General features: G+C 57.6%; 2 protein-coding genes across 2 annotated transcripts in view; one reads left to right on the top strand and one right to left on the bottom strand.

Annotated features, from left to right (window-relative positions):
• CUNH14orf119 (chromosome unknown C14orf119 homolog) overlaps positions 1-15,122 on the top strand; it is a 275,876-nt gene that overhangs the window by 142,951 nt on the left and 117,803 nt on the right. The window lies entirely within an intron of this gene.
• Positions 1,114-10,666, bottom strand: AJUBA (ajuba LIM protein). Its single transcript, XM_056134428.1, has 8 exons — positions 9,332-10,666; positions 6,599-6,700; positions 4,544-4,611; positions 4,305-4,367; positions 3,465-3,595; positions 3,323-3,374; positions 2,271-2,339; positions 1,114-1,834 (listed from the first exon to the last, which is right to left on the bottom strand). Exons 1-8 carry the CDS (start codon positions 10,365-10,367, stop codon positions 1,709-1,711), a joined length of 1,647 nt encoding a protein of 548 aa, XP_055990403.1. The 5' UTR covers positions 10,368-10,666; the 3' UTR covers positions 1,114-1,708.

Raw genomic sequence — 15,122 nt, 5'->3', positions numbered from 1 at the left:
AGCAGATTCACCCTTACATTTTTGTTGCTATTGTCTGAATAACCTTTGTTAGTCATCGACTGACTATGCCACATGTCTTGTTTAGAATATTCTGGCATTTTAATAGTAGGAATGTAGAAGTTAGATGAAAGCATAGAAGTCACATTGAGCTCCATTATATTTTCCAAGACATTTACGTTGTAAAAGAATATTGGAGTAAGAAATGAAAAAAAAAGATACACAGAATGTCTTTACCAATTATATTTATTGCTAGGAACTTTTAACTTTTTTAAAAAAGTGTTTGAAAAGTAAATAACATAGAAAAAGATATCCACAAAGGCAGGAGAAGCAATCTCATCATTTACAAAGTGCTGCAAATTTGATAAATTTATGTTGCTGATAATTCAGAAATATTCTTGGATGGATAGATATAAATCCTTGAAATACCCAAAGCATGACAAAAACAAAACAAAAAAACGGTCATCTAAATGGATAGAAGAACACCCAAAAAAGGAATGAAGCATTTGGCAACGGGTCATTAAGGGAACTACACTTATAAGCAAATGAATTTTCCACAGTGAATTGATGTAAGGGATCTAGTGTTGGGTGAACTAACTGCAGCCAAACCACCCCAAACCAGCTCACTGTTGTCCCCTGTCAGTCCCTGTCGGTCCCTGGCCCTGGGGATCTGTGTGGGATTCGGTCCTTGATGCCTCTGTGGTGCCAGGCCTAGCGCTGCTTCGGGAGAGCCAGGTGTCGGGGTGCCGCCACCTGAGACAGAGTGTGAGTGCGAGTGTGTGCGTGAACGTGCCCAGGCGGCTCTCCCCTCTCGGCAGGCGCAGAGGTCCGAGACAACCCACCGGAGACCCACTCCTCACTGGCCCAGCGGAGAAGAGGAACCAAGTACAGGCACCCACTTCCCTTCGAGGCCCACTTGAGTCCCTGAGAAACAGATCATGTAGGCAGAGACCCCCACCCCCACCCCCAGAGCTGAAGGGCACACAACAGCCCTCCCAATCCACAGACAGAGGCAACCAAGAAATAACTCGTTTAGGGGCCAGAGGGCTGGCTCAATGGGGCTGGAATCACAAGCTTTGCACGTTGGAGACCCTGGTTCGACCCAGCGCAGGGGAGGGGGGAACTGCCTGGTCTCCCAAACACAGTGGGAAATCTCCTCCAAGCACCTCCGGGTGTGACCCCTGAGCACCAGTGGGAGTGGCCCAAAAATCAGGGAAAAAAAAAAAAGAAATGACACATTTAATAAGGTTCAGAGTTTCCACCACTTCGTCCAGATACAGAGATAAGTTACTGGTGTAAGAACCTTGCTGACCATCCGTGCCCGATGCCGGATGTGGGGCCCAAGAGTGAGGAGCGCCCACACTTTCCTCTCTGCTGTAATCCAGACCGCGAATACTGCTTGACTCGTGCGCACACGGATACTGGACAGTCTAGAATCAGCACCCCCGGAGGCGCTGGGCCCCGCCTGTGTGTGCCTGCCCTGCATGACACGGGGAGAAGGCCGGACACCTCGCCCCGGCCACTGCACGCTCCTCCTCCACAATCCATTTGGAATGTCGTGATCTTTGGGTCTCTGGCCTCTGGGGGCTCCCCAGAGGACTCATATGCCAGGCCCGCAGCGCTTTCCTCGCCTGGCTCCTGGGAAGGGCCCCCCCCCCGCCGGCCAGAGGGGTTCATCAAGGGTGGCGACAGCAGCTACGAGGACTGCAGTTCAGATATAGTTGGTTGGGGGCTGTCGGGCGTTGAGCCGCTGCATATGGCAGCCATGGCAGAGCAAGTGCCCATCCAGAGGGAAGCAGCAGCAGCCCTCCTCGTCGCTCAGCTGCATCCGGCAGTCCTAGGGAAGGAGGACACCCAGTTCAGCTCAGCACGGGTGCCCTGGATATGGGGGCGGGGGGCGGAGGGATGGGGGTTCTTGGGATTCTGCCTAGTAAATGCCAACCCCTAAGAGGTGACTGGAAGAAAGAAAGGGCAGAAGGGGGAGGGGGGTGGAGGAGGCAGGGAACTGACTCCCAGAAGAGAAACCAGAGAAAATGCCTCTCCTGGACGCCAGGTGTCGCTGCGACAGCAGAAATAACAAGGCAGCTCCCCACCACCCTAGGTCACCAACAACTCCTAGCTGGAGTCTAGACTCCCCGGGAAGGCAGACTCAAGACGGGACGAAAGAGCCCAACCGACAGACTGGAGACAGGTTTGAGCGCTTCCTGCCTTTCCGTGGCCCCTGACCACCCCCTCCTGAAGACATAGCCCTGGAGGCCTGGCCCGACACTCACCTCACAGTGGTAGCACTCGAAGTGGTAATCTCGGTCCATAGAAATCACCCTCACAATGTCCTCAGAGCCCTGAAATGTAATGTGAGGGCCCCCATGGAGATGAGAGCCGCGGGACACCCCCAGGTCCACGCTCCCCCCAGAGCAGCTCCCATGGAAAATTCCAGAACCTCCCCTTGGCTCTGAGATGACCTTTGCAAATCCCACTGGAGCCTTCCCTTTCCTGGCTGTCCTCAGGGGCTCTGCTGGCAGGGAAGCGAAGGGGCCTAGCAGTGGAGCAGGCTCAGCTGTGGGCAAGGAGGCACAGAGGGGACACTGGGGGGCACTGGGGGACACTTGGTCGCACATGCTTCTCTCTCCGACATCTCCCTGATACGCCAGCAAAATTCTTTTTTTTTTTTTTCGCTTTTTGGGTCACACCTGGCGATGCTCAGGGGTTACTCCTGGCAGTGCTCAGGGGACCATATGGGATGCTGGGGATCGAACCCGGGTTGGCTTATGCAAGGCAAGCGCCCTACCTGCTGTACTATCGCTCCAGCCCCCACACCAGCAAAACTCTTTTTTTATTATTTTTCTTCTGCGTTTTGAGGCCACACTTGGGAATGCTCAGAGGCTACGCCTGGCTTGGTGCTCCGGGCTCTTGCCAGGAGCGTTAAGGGGACTGCAGGATTGGACCAGGGCCTCCTGCATGCAAAACGTCTGCTTTGCCTGATGAGCTATTTCTCCTACCCACCAGCATGAATCATTTCCACCCCTTTTCTACCAGCCCTAGGCATTCTTCCTCACCTTTTCCCAGGCCCTACATTTGGGATCTGGTGATCTTAACCCCAAAGAAAGTGTCCCCCTCTGGAAGGGACAGACGAGAGGGAGCAGGGCCCCCGGAGGCCGTCAGACATGTCCGGGCCCGGATGCTGGGGTCAGGGTAGTGACCCCGAGAGCGGAGTCACACGGGAATCTGCAGAGCACATTCCTCAGCAGCCCCGCTTCCCGGGGAGGACAGTCCCCTCCCCAGAGGCATGCCACTGGATGCCCTGCAGAGACCCAGACAGACTGACCTCAGAGGGGAGGATGGGCTGGCCGCATGCCGCACACTTGGGGGCGTAATTCCTACAAGAGAGAGGGCAGAGATGAAGCAGAGGTTGGGCGCCACCCCTCCCCCGCCCCCCTCCACCGCCCAGTCCTGCCCCACAGACTCACTTGTGGTAGTCGGTGACACAGTACACCTGGTTGGAGAAGTCCACGGTGAAGGGAATGCCATCCAGGCACTTGTTGCAGACGACACACCGGAAGCAGCCCGGGTGGTAGGACTTCCCCATGGCCTGGAGGATCTGGCTCAAGGCACCAGGAGAATCAGTTTCTCTCAGTCCTGGCTCTCCAGTGGTTCCGGGTATTACCGGCTGCCCCCACTGTGCCCTCCCCACCACCTCGACCCTAACAACCTCCCCTTCAGCTCTTCTCCCCACCACACCCCAGCTAGTAATCTGAGGTGACTGGGCAAAAACCCTGATCAAGATCACAGAAGCATCCAGTCCAGTACTTCTCAGACGGGCCTCAACTTAGGGCTATCTGGGGAGCTTGCCAGCCCCTCAACCACTCCCCCCTGCCACTGTCCCACCGGAAGTATGCTTCAGTCTTTGGCGATGACCCAGACATGGGTATTTTTGGTCCTTCTTCCCAAGTGATCGACTGGGCTGTCAGGGCTGAGAAGCACCAAACTAATCCAATCCCCCTTCTTACAGTAAAGAACACAGTTCCAACTGATCCCAGGCAGAAGCAGGAAAGGGATAGGGATTAAGACCCAGAGCCTCACACTCCTAGGCCAGCCGTGGCTATGCCTGTAGACCACAGTGGCCTGTGGGTAGCCTGCTACCTGATGGGGAGTCTAGAGGGAAGTCACTGGAGACGAATGGTGGCCAGGGAGGAACTAGGTGGAAGTGAATCATCTGACCCTGGCTTTCCTCCCCACACCTTCTCTCTATACCTACCGAGTCCCCGGGCCTGGCCCTGAGCCTCCCACTCTCTGCTTGGCTCACTCACCTTCTCCAAAATCAAGTGACCACAGACACAGCACTTCTCAGCTGCCTCCTGAAACCCTGAAAACTGGGGAGAGAGAAAAATGATCAAGGGCGCTGTTACAAACTGAGAGTGAGCCCTGCTGGGTGGAATCCCAAAGGGTCGCTGAGAGTATGCGCGCGCAAGCGTGCCCAAACGCACGCACACACACACAAACACCCCCCCTCTTCCCCGCAGAAGACCAGCGCAGGGGCCTCACTCACCAGATAGTCTTCCTCACAGTACACAGAGCCGTGGACACTGTAGAAAGCCTTGCAGCGCAAAGTTCTCCCTAGGAGCAGCAGAGAAGGGCTAAGAATGACCCCGGAGCCAGGCCCAAGGCTCCCCCCGCGCCGGGGCCACTGCGCCCCGATGAGGCACGCTGTATTTAAGTCTGGACCTTGGTACGTGCCTGCCCTCCTCCTGCTTTCTGTTCTTCCTCGCAAAATCCATCTGATGTCATTTCAATCTAATTCCAGAATCTGCTTTGGTCTCTTTCCTGCCAACTTCCTTCTCCTCTCCTCCCTCGCTCTGCTCCTTGGTTCCTGCCCTGACCATTCCCCATGCCCACCCCTAACCGCCAGTCTTCCTCAGAAGGTCCTGGGCCTGAGCCGCCTGGGGAAGCAGAGTCAACCCAAGGCTGGAGGACATGGTCCAGGAGCTCCGAACAAGGTGCTGTGCACGGTCACAGAGACCAGCAGCACATTGTCACCGGCCTTACCCTGGGGGACTTTCAAGCGAGGAGCAGCTGCTGGAGTGTGGCAATCCTGCTCTCCCAGCCGGCTCTGGCCCCTGCCAGGGCTTGGACATTCAGAGTAGCCACTAGGGACAAAGTCAGTCTCCTTCTCACTGTATATGCGTCCCAAAGTCTGGAGGCTCTCGGGGACACAAGGCCGGCCCTGCCCCCACCCCCAGAACCCACCCCTGGCCGCTATGGGAAGGGAACAGGGCGGGGGACTGCAGGCTTCCTACCACGGCCTCCATGCATCAAAATCTCCACTTCTCCCTCTGCCCAGTGGTTTAGAAAAGCTGACTCAGACACTCATGGGACCCGGGGGCATGGAGAGGGCAAGAGACACCCTCAGGAGCGGCCCTGAGCACGAGGCCGGAAGGACAGAGAGAGAAACCCAGAGAGCAGAGGCAGAGGCAGGGGCTGGGGGTCCGGAGAGTCAGGCCGAGAGAGGAGATTAAAGGTTTAGCAAAGGAATCAGAGTGGGTGAGCAGTGGGGACAGGGGACAGCAGGCCAGGGTAGGCTAGGGCGTGAAGGGCACGGGGAGCACCCCCCCCCCACAGGCGGGCCTCCTGAGCTAACAGAGCAGCGGGCATTCCTGCGGCGTGATGTCATCAGCTTGGCATGGCCTGGTGGCCTGCACTCTAGCGAGGTGGCTGAACTCTGACCAGCCAAGAGAAAACCCCCCTCTCCGCCCCCCCATGGCTCCCCACTCCCCCAGCCCACCCCCCGCCCTTCCCACATTCCAGTCTTTCACTGTCGCCCCAGGCAACTTGCTGCCCAAGACCAAACCCCACCAAGGAGAGGCCGGAGGGCCGGGCTGGAGTCCAGGCAGGGCAGACAGGGAGGCAGAAGAAAGAGGGAGGCAGAGAGGGGTGGAAAGAGGCTGGGGAGGAGGAGGAGGAGCAGGGACTGGAGCAAGCAGACCCTCCGTGGGGCAGGGAGGCAGGAAGGAGAGGCCATAGGTGACTGCAGGAGGCAAGGTGGGAACGGGCTCGGGAAGCCAGGAGGAGGGTGTGGAGGTACATGGTGGGGGGGGCGGGGGTGTGAGTGATGAGTGTTTGTGTGTGAGAGAGTGTGTAAATGTGTGAACAAGAGTGCATATGAAGGTGTATAGGAGGGTTGTGAGTGTGTGAAAGAGAGTGTGAATGCAGGAGAGTGTGTGTATGAGCAGATCCATTCTTGTGAAGATACAGGGGAGGGCCTGTGGGGATGAGAATGTGAGGGTGTGTGTGTGTGTGTACATGTGCACGAGTGAAGGCGTATGGATGTGTTTGTATGAGTATGTGTGAGAGGGTGTGTGAGTGTGTGTTTGTGTGAAGATGGGTATGTTTGTGTTAGTATGTGTGAGAGAATATGTTTTTGTGTGTGTGTGTGTGTGAGTTGAAGATATATGGGTGTGTGTGTGTGTGTCAGAGTGTGTTTATGTGAGTATGTGTTAGAGGGTGTGTGAGAACATGTGTTTGTGTGAGTGTGAAGGTGTATAGGTATATGTGTGTCTGGGAGAAAGAGGGTGTGTGAGTGTGTGTGTGAGGGGGGCACACTCACCACAGGAGCAGCAGACAAAGCACTGGGTGTGGTAAAGGCTGTCCAGGGCCTGGCAAGCGTTGCTCTGCCCGTAGATGCCTTTGTTGCACTTGATACAGGTGCCTGAGGGGGAGAGATGAGGCTGTCAGCATCACACCCCACTCCCCAGCTCAAAACCAGGGATTCCGGATCTTTCAGGACCACCAGTCCCAGCCTGCCTTTAATGGGTTCCCTTAGGGGAAGGACGAGAGGGGAAGGAGCAATAGGCTGGAGTGAGTAAAGTCTTGGCCGGGCAGATCCATTCTTGTTTACTAACTCATCGACAGAATATTTTCTGAGCATCTATTTTGTGCTTGGCAAAAATTACGGGGTGCGATACTGTGGACAGTCAGAGAAAGTCAGAGATCTGTTCTCTGGCCTCGGGTCGCTGAGCTTCTGGTGGAGGGAAAGGCCTGGCCAGGCAGGGTCTGCAAGCCCCGTGGCATTGTGTGGGAACAGACAGATGCCAGTTCCAGTGGGCACCCCCCCACCCCTGCAGGCCAGGGTATGAGCGCCTCTGCAGCCTCAGTTCCAACAGACTTCCCAGCTTGACACCCCTGGCTTCAGAGGACTGACCAGAAAGAGGTCCGCCCAGCAGGGAGTGTGTGAGCCTGACTCCTGCAGGGGGTGGGGGTGGGGTGGGGGGTGGTTGGCTGCTGGGAATGCAGGGTGTATTCCAGGGTTGAGGTGGGGGCCGGGCAGTGGGGGTGTGTGTGTTGCAGAACCCCTTAATGTCTTCCTGCCATCTTCTGCCAGGCCAGGCCAGGCCAGGAGCTGCTCTTCCCCCCATAAACACACCTGGCTCCAGCACCCTCCTTTCCTGGGTGTGTTCTTCCCTCCCTCCACTCCCCAATTCCAGGCCCATGAGTGAGGGCCAGGGCCTGTCTTTAGGGAGCAGATCCCAACGGGCCCGCCTCACCCGGCCCACCACTCCCCCTCGGCACGCTGCCATGCTGCCTGCCTGTTGGGGCCCATCCCGGTCTCTGCCCAGGGGCTTGGGAGCCCGTGCAGCAGCTGCAGCGCCTGATGGGCCCGGGCCTGTTCTGCTCCCACCCTCTGGCAGCTGGCAAGGCTGCAGCCGAGGAAGAGGCCCCTACAAGGGGCAGAGGTGGGAGGGGGGTACCCCCAGGCTGGGTGCTGTCAGGAGGCAAACCCACCCCGGAGAAGTCCCGAACTGGGGTCAAAAATGTGGCCTCCTGCGGGAGGGGAGCTGGTCAGAGGGCCCTGCTGGAGCCTGGACTTTATGGGAAGACAAGATCAAACTGCTAAGGCGTGTCCACCTCACCTCCTCTAACCCGGCAAATCCACACCTAGGCGCTTCCTGCCATTTTATTGCACCCCCCTAAGCGCCTTCCTTTTGGCTCTGGGGGTTTAGATAAAAGACAAACAACCACTTCTCCTGGGCCTCCAGAGGAAGCTGCTAAAAAGGGCCCTGGCACTGGGTCTCCCTTGACCCAAGTGTCACCTGCTCTAGGCTTTCCTCGCTGGGGCAGGGGGAGCTGGAGAGGACCCCCAAAGCCCTTCCAGCCCGCCTCCACCACAGGCACTTCCCCCAGAGCCTTGCTCCCTCTTCCCACTCACATTTCCAGCTGCAGAGGTCTGGGGGGGTGGGGTGTGTGTGTGTGTGTCAGGACAGGAACTGGGGAGAGAGGTGTGAAGGAGGGGCTTGGAAAACTGAAGAGGCCCCCAGGTGAGGCTGGGGCTGAGCACCCCCACTTCTCTTCCCTCTCTATCTCAGTCACAGAAATCTTTTCCTAGCTAAGGGGGCTGTGGGGTGTCTCGGCTCAAATGTGATACAAGCCCCCATTCCCTGCACCCGAGCCCTCCCACGAGAGCGTCTTAAAACCAAGCACGTGGGGTTTACTACGACCAGGTCTCCTGGGCAGGCGCCGAGCAGAAGGGGCTACTCCTGGGCGGAGTTCGGTGCAGGTGACCCGCGCCAAATGAATGTCATTTCTCACAGCTACACAGTCGCTATCCATTGCAGGGGGTGGGGGGCGAGTAAGGGGATGGCGCCCCAGCGGTCAGTGGTCAGTGGCTTCTGACCCGACCTCCCGAGGATGCGGTGCCAGGGGCGGGCACTCCCGGGCTTCTGACATGGGCGATGGGGGTCCCTGCCTCTCGTCCTTGGGCGCTTCAACGCCCCCTCCCCCCGGTTTTCCAGGCCGTGGCCGCCGCCCCGCGCGTGTTAGGAAGCGCCTCCGCACCCCACCCCCGAGCCCCCCTCCGCCCTGCGCCGCGCTGCGGCCCCGCCCGCGGGCACCTGGAGCGCCCGGGCAGGAGCCGGCACGCACGCGGCGCGCCCGCCGCCCCCCCACCCGCGCATTCCCCGAATTCCTGCGGGCGGAGCCTGGGCCCCGGTGGGGGCGCGGCGCGCACGAGCCTGCAGGGGCACCGCCGCCACGGGAGGGGGGGGCGGTCGGGGGGATGCTCTCACGGCCCCGCTTGGGCCCCTCCCTAAGAAGGCTCCTCGCGGCGGAGAGCCGAGGCTCTGGGGCTTGGGTCGCGGGGATTCCCGGGGCTGTGGGGGGTTCCAGATCACCGGAAAGAGGCGCCCTCGGTCCCCCGGACGCCCCGGGCAACAGGAAAGCCCCCCTTGCCCCCTTTCCAGCGCCCCCCGCGTCTCCGCCGCGCACCTCCGAGCGCCGGTGCTTCGGGCCGTCGGGGCCCGGGCGGACGCGGACCGCGGCGGTCCTGCCCACCCGTCTCACTCACCGAAATAGTCCTCTCTGGCCTCCGGCTCCCGCATCCGCACCCGGCTGGCCTCGGGCACGAACGCCCCCGGCGGCTCCTCCAGACCCGACGGCTCGATCCCGGACAGCTCCCCGCGGGCGCCGGCTTCTCGTGCCCCCGTGGCCGCCGTCAGGCGCAGCAACGCCGACAGCTCGTCCTGGTAGCGGGCGCCCGCGGCGCAGTCCCCGTAGCCGGTCACCGAGTGTCGCCCGGGTTGCGCCCCTCGTCTCTCCAAGGGCCCTGCCGCTCCCACTCCCGCCCCGGCCAGCGCGCCGGGGCTGCCCAGGGCGGGCGGGTACGAGTGGCGGCTCTCCTGGCAGCCGAAGCCCGCGGGCCGATGCGCGCAGAGTCTGTCCAGGGCCGCGTGCAGCTCGGGGTAGGCGGACGGCACCCCTCCAGGGGAATAGCCGGCCGGAGCCCCCGCCAGCGGCGGGCCGAACAGGCACGGGCCGGCGGGCAGGGGGCTGCCGTGGCGCTGGTCGTAGCCCATGCTGATGCCGCTGGTCCGATTGCTGCAGGGCCGGCTGCCTCCCGCGCCCCCGGCCCCCGCCCCGTCCAGCAGCAGGCTGCCCCGCGGGCTGGACGGCTTGCTCGCGTCGCTGGCCGAGCTGCTGGCAAAACTGGAGCGGGGGCTCAAGGCGGGGGCCGAGGTCTCCAGCCGAAAGTCGGGGGGCAGTGACTGAGGTAGCGGCAGGGCCCGGGTGGGAGGCGGCCCCCCGGGGAAGGAGCCTTCGTAGCGCGGCGCCTCGAAGGAGCCGCGCGGGTTCCGCTCCGCGTCCAGGGGGCCTTGCTCGCGGGCTGGCTCCAGCGGCTCATCCCCGGCTCCCCCGGCGGCTCCACGGGGCCCCGATTTCCTAGGTGCCCCCAACCCACCGAGGCGCCCCTTGCCCGGCCCGGGGGTCCCGTCAGACCCAGATCGGCTCGATTCACCCTTCCTGCGGCCGAACTTGGCGCTGCCGGAGTCCGAGAGCCTTAACTTCTCAAACAGGCGGCTGGCTTTCTCCCCCAAACGCTCCATGCCCGCGCGCCAGGGGCCCGCAGCGCCCTCCCCGCCCGGCGCTCGCGTCCCGCTCCCGGCCGCCCGGCTCCCGGGTCCCCAGGGGCACTGGGTGGGCACAGGGGGTTAGAGGGCAGCCCGGATGCCCGGCGCCAGGAATCCCACAGCATCCCCCGGCGGCAAAGGCTGCGTCCCCCTGCGCACCAGGGGCCCCGCGGGGCTGGGAAGGCCCACGGCCACGGCTGTCGGGCCCGCAGGTCCGCGTCCACGCGCCCGGCCGCCCGCTCGTCCCGCTCGCGGCCCCCGCCCCCTCGCCCCGCACTCAGCCGCGACCCAACTTCTCTCCCAAACTTTTGTCTGCCCGGCCGGATCTACTTTCCCAGAGGGGCGGAGCGCCGAGCGCGGGGCGGAGCGGGGGGGGGGGGGGGCTGCGCAGGGATCCGGTGCGGCGGCGGGGTGCCCGCGGGACTCCCCGTCCTGGAGTTGGGGGACCCGCGCACTGGAGGCCAGAGGAAGGCGAGGCGGACACTTTGGGCCGCTGCAACCCTAGCAGTGGAGAACTGGGACGGGAGACGGGGGGGAGGGGGGGCCGGGACTCTTTGTCTGCAGCTGGAATGCGCGGAGGGGCACGCTGGAATGCCGTGCAGTTGCCTCAGGTCCTGCGCAAACACCGTGACTTTGTTCCCAGTGTGGGGACTGCGGCCGAGATGCCGAGTGTCTGATAGTAGGAATGGGCGAGGCTGGCAGGGAGAGACGGGAGAGGGTGAGAAGTGTGCCCGTAAAGAGGCCCGAGGGGCGAGGCGGTTTGGGGAGCTGGGGGAAGGGGGGGCGAACAGGTAGCGCAAGGGTGAGCGGAGTAGGGAAGGTGGGTGGCGCGGTCCTGGAAGACGACAGAAGTGGAAAAGGCGAATGTGTGCAAACCCAAGAGAGAAGGAGGGACAGAAGCTGCAGCAGCAGGACGAGGCCACTTTCTGAAGTCCAAGCGCTGTGATGGGAAGGGAGGGAAAGGTTTGGGATTGAGATCCACGGTCAGGGAAGGACCGTTGGAGGGATGGACAGGTACCCCCTGGTGTTGGGAAAGGAGATTTTTAGCCAGTATTTCAGGTGACCAGGATTTCAGGACAGAAGGCCTAGTTTTAGCGCTAAGGAGCTAACTCCCCCTTAGAGATGAGTGATACGAATTAACAACTTGGGGTGGGGGGGAGAAGAGAAATGACCTTTAGAGAAGATAGCAAGTGCAAATGATCAGAGTAGAAAAGGAAAAGAGACCGGTATTGGCCATACTGGAAGGATCAAGCAAGAAGAAGGAAAAGAAAGTGAAGCTGAACAAGCTTATTAAATAACATCCAACTGATGCTCACTCAGACTAGCACCATGAGGGGCAAGTGGCCGAGGAAGCAGGAAACAGAAAGAAAATGACTCCTTTGTACTTATAGTAAATGAGTATGAAAATTATATGCAACCAAGCCATGCCTATTACTTTCTTCTCAACATTTTGAGCACCTTTTATCATCTCACGGTAGCCTTAGGGGATAGGGAAGGAAGGAAGGTTAATATCTTTGGGGAAATTAATTTGGCACAAACTACTTGGCTTCTTTGTCCTCCCTGCATTGTCTCCCTGACCTCATCTCTCCTGAGGATCAGCTTCTCTGTTTCCCCCTTCAGGCCTAAGGCTTCTATCAGACGGGAAGCAGGGAGGTCTGCAAGCATTAGTCAGGGAGGAAAGCGATCAGGTTGCATCCAGAATCTGCTGGAAACATCTTCGAACTAGCCATAGACTCTTCTCTGGGGCTGGAGTGATTGCACAGGGGTTAAGGCACTTGCCTTATAAGCTGTCATCCAGGGTTTGATCTTCAGCATCCCATACGGTCCCCCAACTACCACTAGGAGTAATTCCTGAATGTAGAGCCAGGAGTAACCCATGAGCATCACAGGGTGTGGCTCAAACACGAGGATTAAAAAAAAAAAAAGACTCTTCTTCCTTTCTCATCTCCAGATGGAGAACCTGGCTGGCTTCTTCCTCCTAATTACTTACACTCCAGATAGCCACACAGCTTCTAATGTGTAGTAGCTTTACTCATCCGCAGTGAGGTGGAAAGAGTTAATTTTTTTGTGGGGAGGGGGCACACTTGCTGTTGCCCATGTATGGAACACTCTCATGACTGCCATTTCATTTCATTGCCAGGACCAGATCCCGGTTGGCTGCATGCATATCAAGTGCCCTATCTGCAGTGCCATGGCTCTGATCCCAAGAGGGTTAAATCTTTTTAACCCTCTTTTAGTTGAGGTCGCTGACGAGGGCCCTGATCAAGTCATAGATTGGCTCATTTGGAGTAACCAGTGTTTGAGGCCACATCTGGTGTGAGGAATGCTCACAGCATTGCAGACTGAGCTGGGGTGCCCACACCCCACATCAATCCTTTTTCTGTGACATGGTTGACTCCTAAACCCAAATCTCTGTCCCTTTAGACCCCTTAGATTTAAAATTCAGCTGATAGGCTTAAGGGGTGGTTGGGAAAATGGAGACTGATGGAGGGAAGGTGACGATGGTGGTGGAACTGAATGCCTGTAACAACTCATCATGAACAACTTGGTAAACCAAGGTTAAATAAAGTGTGTGGGGGGGAAATTAATGAAGTTCAGTTGATTACTATCATCTCTGCTTGGTTGTCTGAAGCACTCACATGTAAAACACCCTGCTCGGACTTCCATCATGCCGAGTCAGTGACCCCACTGGGCTGCCTACACTGGATACCTGCACGTCAGCCATCCTCCTTCCTTAACCTCAAATCCAACCCGGCCCTCTCCACTCTCCCTGAACAGCTCTCAGGCCTGGCTCTCCTCATGGTCTCTAAGAATAGCAGGCCCCCATCTTCTCTCTCCTGAGACACTACAAGATCTTTCTACTCCAATGTATCTTATTCAGAGGGCAAGCAATTCTTCAAAAAACACAAAACATCATCTTGTTTCCTTGTCTCAAGCCTTTCAGTAGGTGGTGTGCTCAGCAGAAGAGCAAATGACTCACAGTCAAGGTCCTGGGCTTGATCCCAGCACCGCAAAACAGAATAATAATAAAACCTTTTTGCTGCCCTTGAAATAAAGTTTATTCTCTACATAACATTTCTCCACCTCTATAGTCTCATCCCTTCCCCTAAAATGCTTTGCAGTACAATTGTGCATTGTGTTCTCACTCAACTCTGGGGGTTTTTGGGTGGGGAGGTGTGCCACACCTGGCGATACTCGGGGCTTACTCCTGACTCTGCACTCAGGGATCACTCCTAGTTTGCTCGGGGAACCATATGGGGTACTGAGGATTGAACCCAGGTCGGTCATGTGCAAAAGAAGTGCCCTACCCGCTGTACTATCACTCTGAACTTATAGATATACTTTTATACTTGCTGTTGCCCATGTATGGAACACTCTCCTGACCTCCCTTTCCTACTTATTTGTTAACCCTTCCCCACCTGTCAGGTATCAATTTCTTTTTGTTTGGGGGCCACAACCAGTGGTGCTCAGGCCTTACTACTGATTCTGCACTCGGGGATCACTCCTGGTGGTTGGGGGTCAAAATGCAGTGTTGGGAATTAAACCATAATCAGCCTCATACAAGACAAGCACTCTAGCCCCTGTACTCTTTCTGGCCCTTTGGTTTTTCAGGCATCATTTTCAACACTGTTCTCTCCAAGGAACCTTTCCAGACCACCAGGGTAGGGTAGTAATCCCTGCTGGAGCTCGCACAGTAAGCAGGGGTGCCCCAGCTACACTCACTATCACCCCAACCACAAGTCATTTCATTGCCTACTTCACTGCCTGGCTTCTTCTTCTTCTTCTTCTTCTTCTTTTTTTTTGCTTTTTGGGTCACACCCGGCATTGCTCAGGGGTTACTCCTGGCTCTGCACTCAGGAATCACTCCTGGCACTGCTTGGGGGACCAACCCGGGTCGGCCGCGTGCAAGGCAAACGCCCTACCTGCTGTGCTATCGCTCCAGCCCCACTGCCTGGCTTCTTGATTCAACAATAACACCTCTTCTCATAGTAGAACTGATTAGAACTGATCGATATCCATTGCACCTAGCTATGATGACTCTGATATCTAGCAAGCAATTAGTATTTGTTTTAGGAATGAAATAGTAAGTCAGTTTCACTTATCAATCCAATATATGGTGTGCGTGAGTGCGTGCATGAGTATACAAAGCTCTTCCGCCTCACAGTACAGTTTGGTTAGCAGAACTTAGAACTGCAAAGCTCTGCATATAATATGGTCACATGGTAGGAGGGCCATTCCAGGTGAGATGTGGGAACTCTTTATCCCTTAATTTCCTTCATGTGTAATACAGAAACAATAAAATCTGACTTATATAATTCAATAAACAATAGCGATTATTTTTCTAGACCCTCCCCATTCCCATATAGGGATAGAACCTGCTTTCTGCCCAGAAAAACTGAGCCCGTCACCAAACTGCCCGCCAGGTGGCAGTGTTATCCTGGGCTGCGCCTCAGCGGCTGCCACTGCAGAACAAGACCCAGTCACGGGCAAGCAGAAGGTAACCAAGGCTGCTTCCCTAGAGCTTTTTACGAAACTGGGGAAAAAGGCAAATTCAGAGAGCCCAGAGCATGTGTTTAAAAGGCCTCCTGTTTCTTAGACTCATCTTCCTCCTTTTCTCATGTCAGGTTCCTCTGAGGCAGTTTATTCTTAAGAATAAGCATTTTCTGGTTTGTCATTCATAGCAGGGGGAATTTTCTCTCTTCTAGATAAGTCCTTTATTTTCTTTATTAT

This window comes from Sorex fumeus, unplaced genomic scaffold (assembly GCF_029834395.1).
Source record: "Sorex fumeus unplaced genomic scaffold, SorFum_2.1 ptg000098l, whole genome shotgun sequence".
Lineage (NCBI taxonomy): Eukaryota > Metazoa > Chordata > Mammalia > Eulipotyphla > Soricidae > Sorex > Sorex fumeus.
This window is presented reverse-complemented; position numbering and strand designations above follow the sequence as displayed.

What these genes read in the sequence shown, in the direction of transcription:
- AJUBA (XM_056134428.1), bottom strand. Translation starts at nt 10,367, where the DNA reads ATGGAGCGTTTGGGGGAGAAAGCCAGCCGCCTGTTTGAGAAGTTAAGG. An exon ending in GTCACTTGATTTTGGAGAAG is followed by an intron (nt 3,596 to 4,304) that starts GTGAGTGAGCCA and finishes GCCTTGAGCCAG; the next exon opens with ATCCTCCAGGCCATGGGGAA. An exon ending in TCGAGTGCTACCACTGTGAG is followed by an intron (nt 1,835 to 2,270) that starts GTGAGTGTCGGG and finishes CTCCTTCCCTAG; the next exon opens with GACTGCCGGATGCAGCTGAG.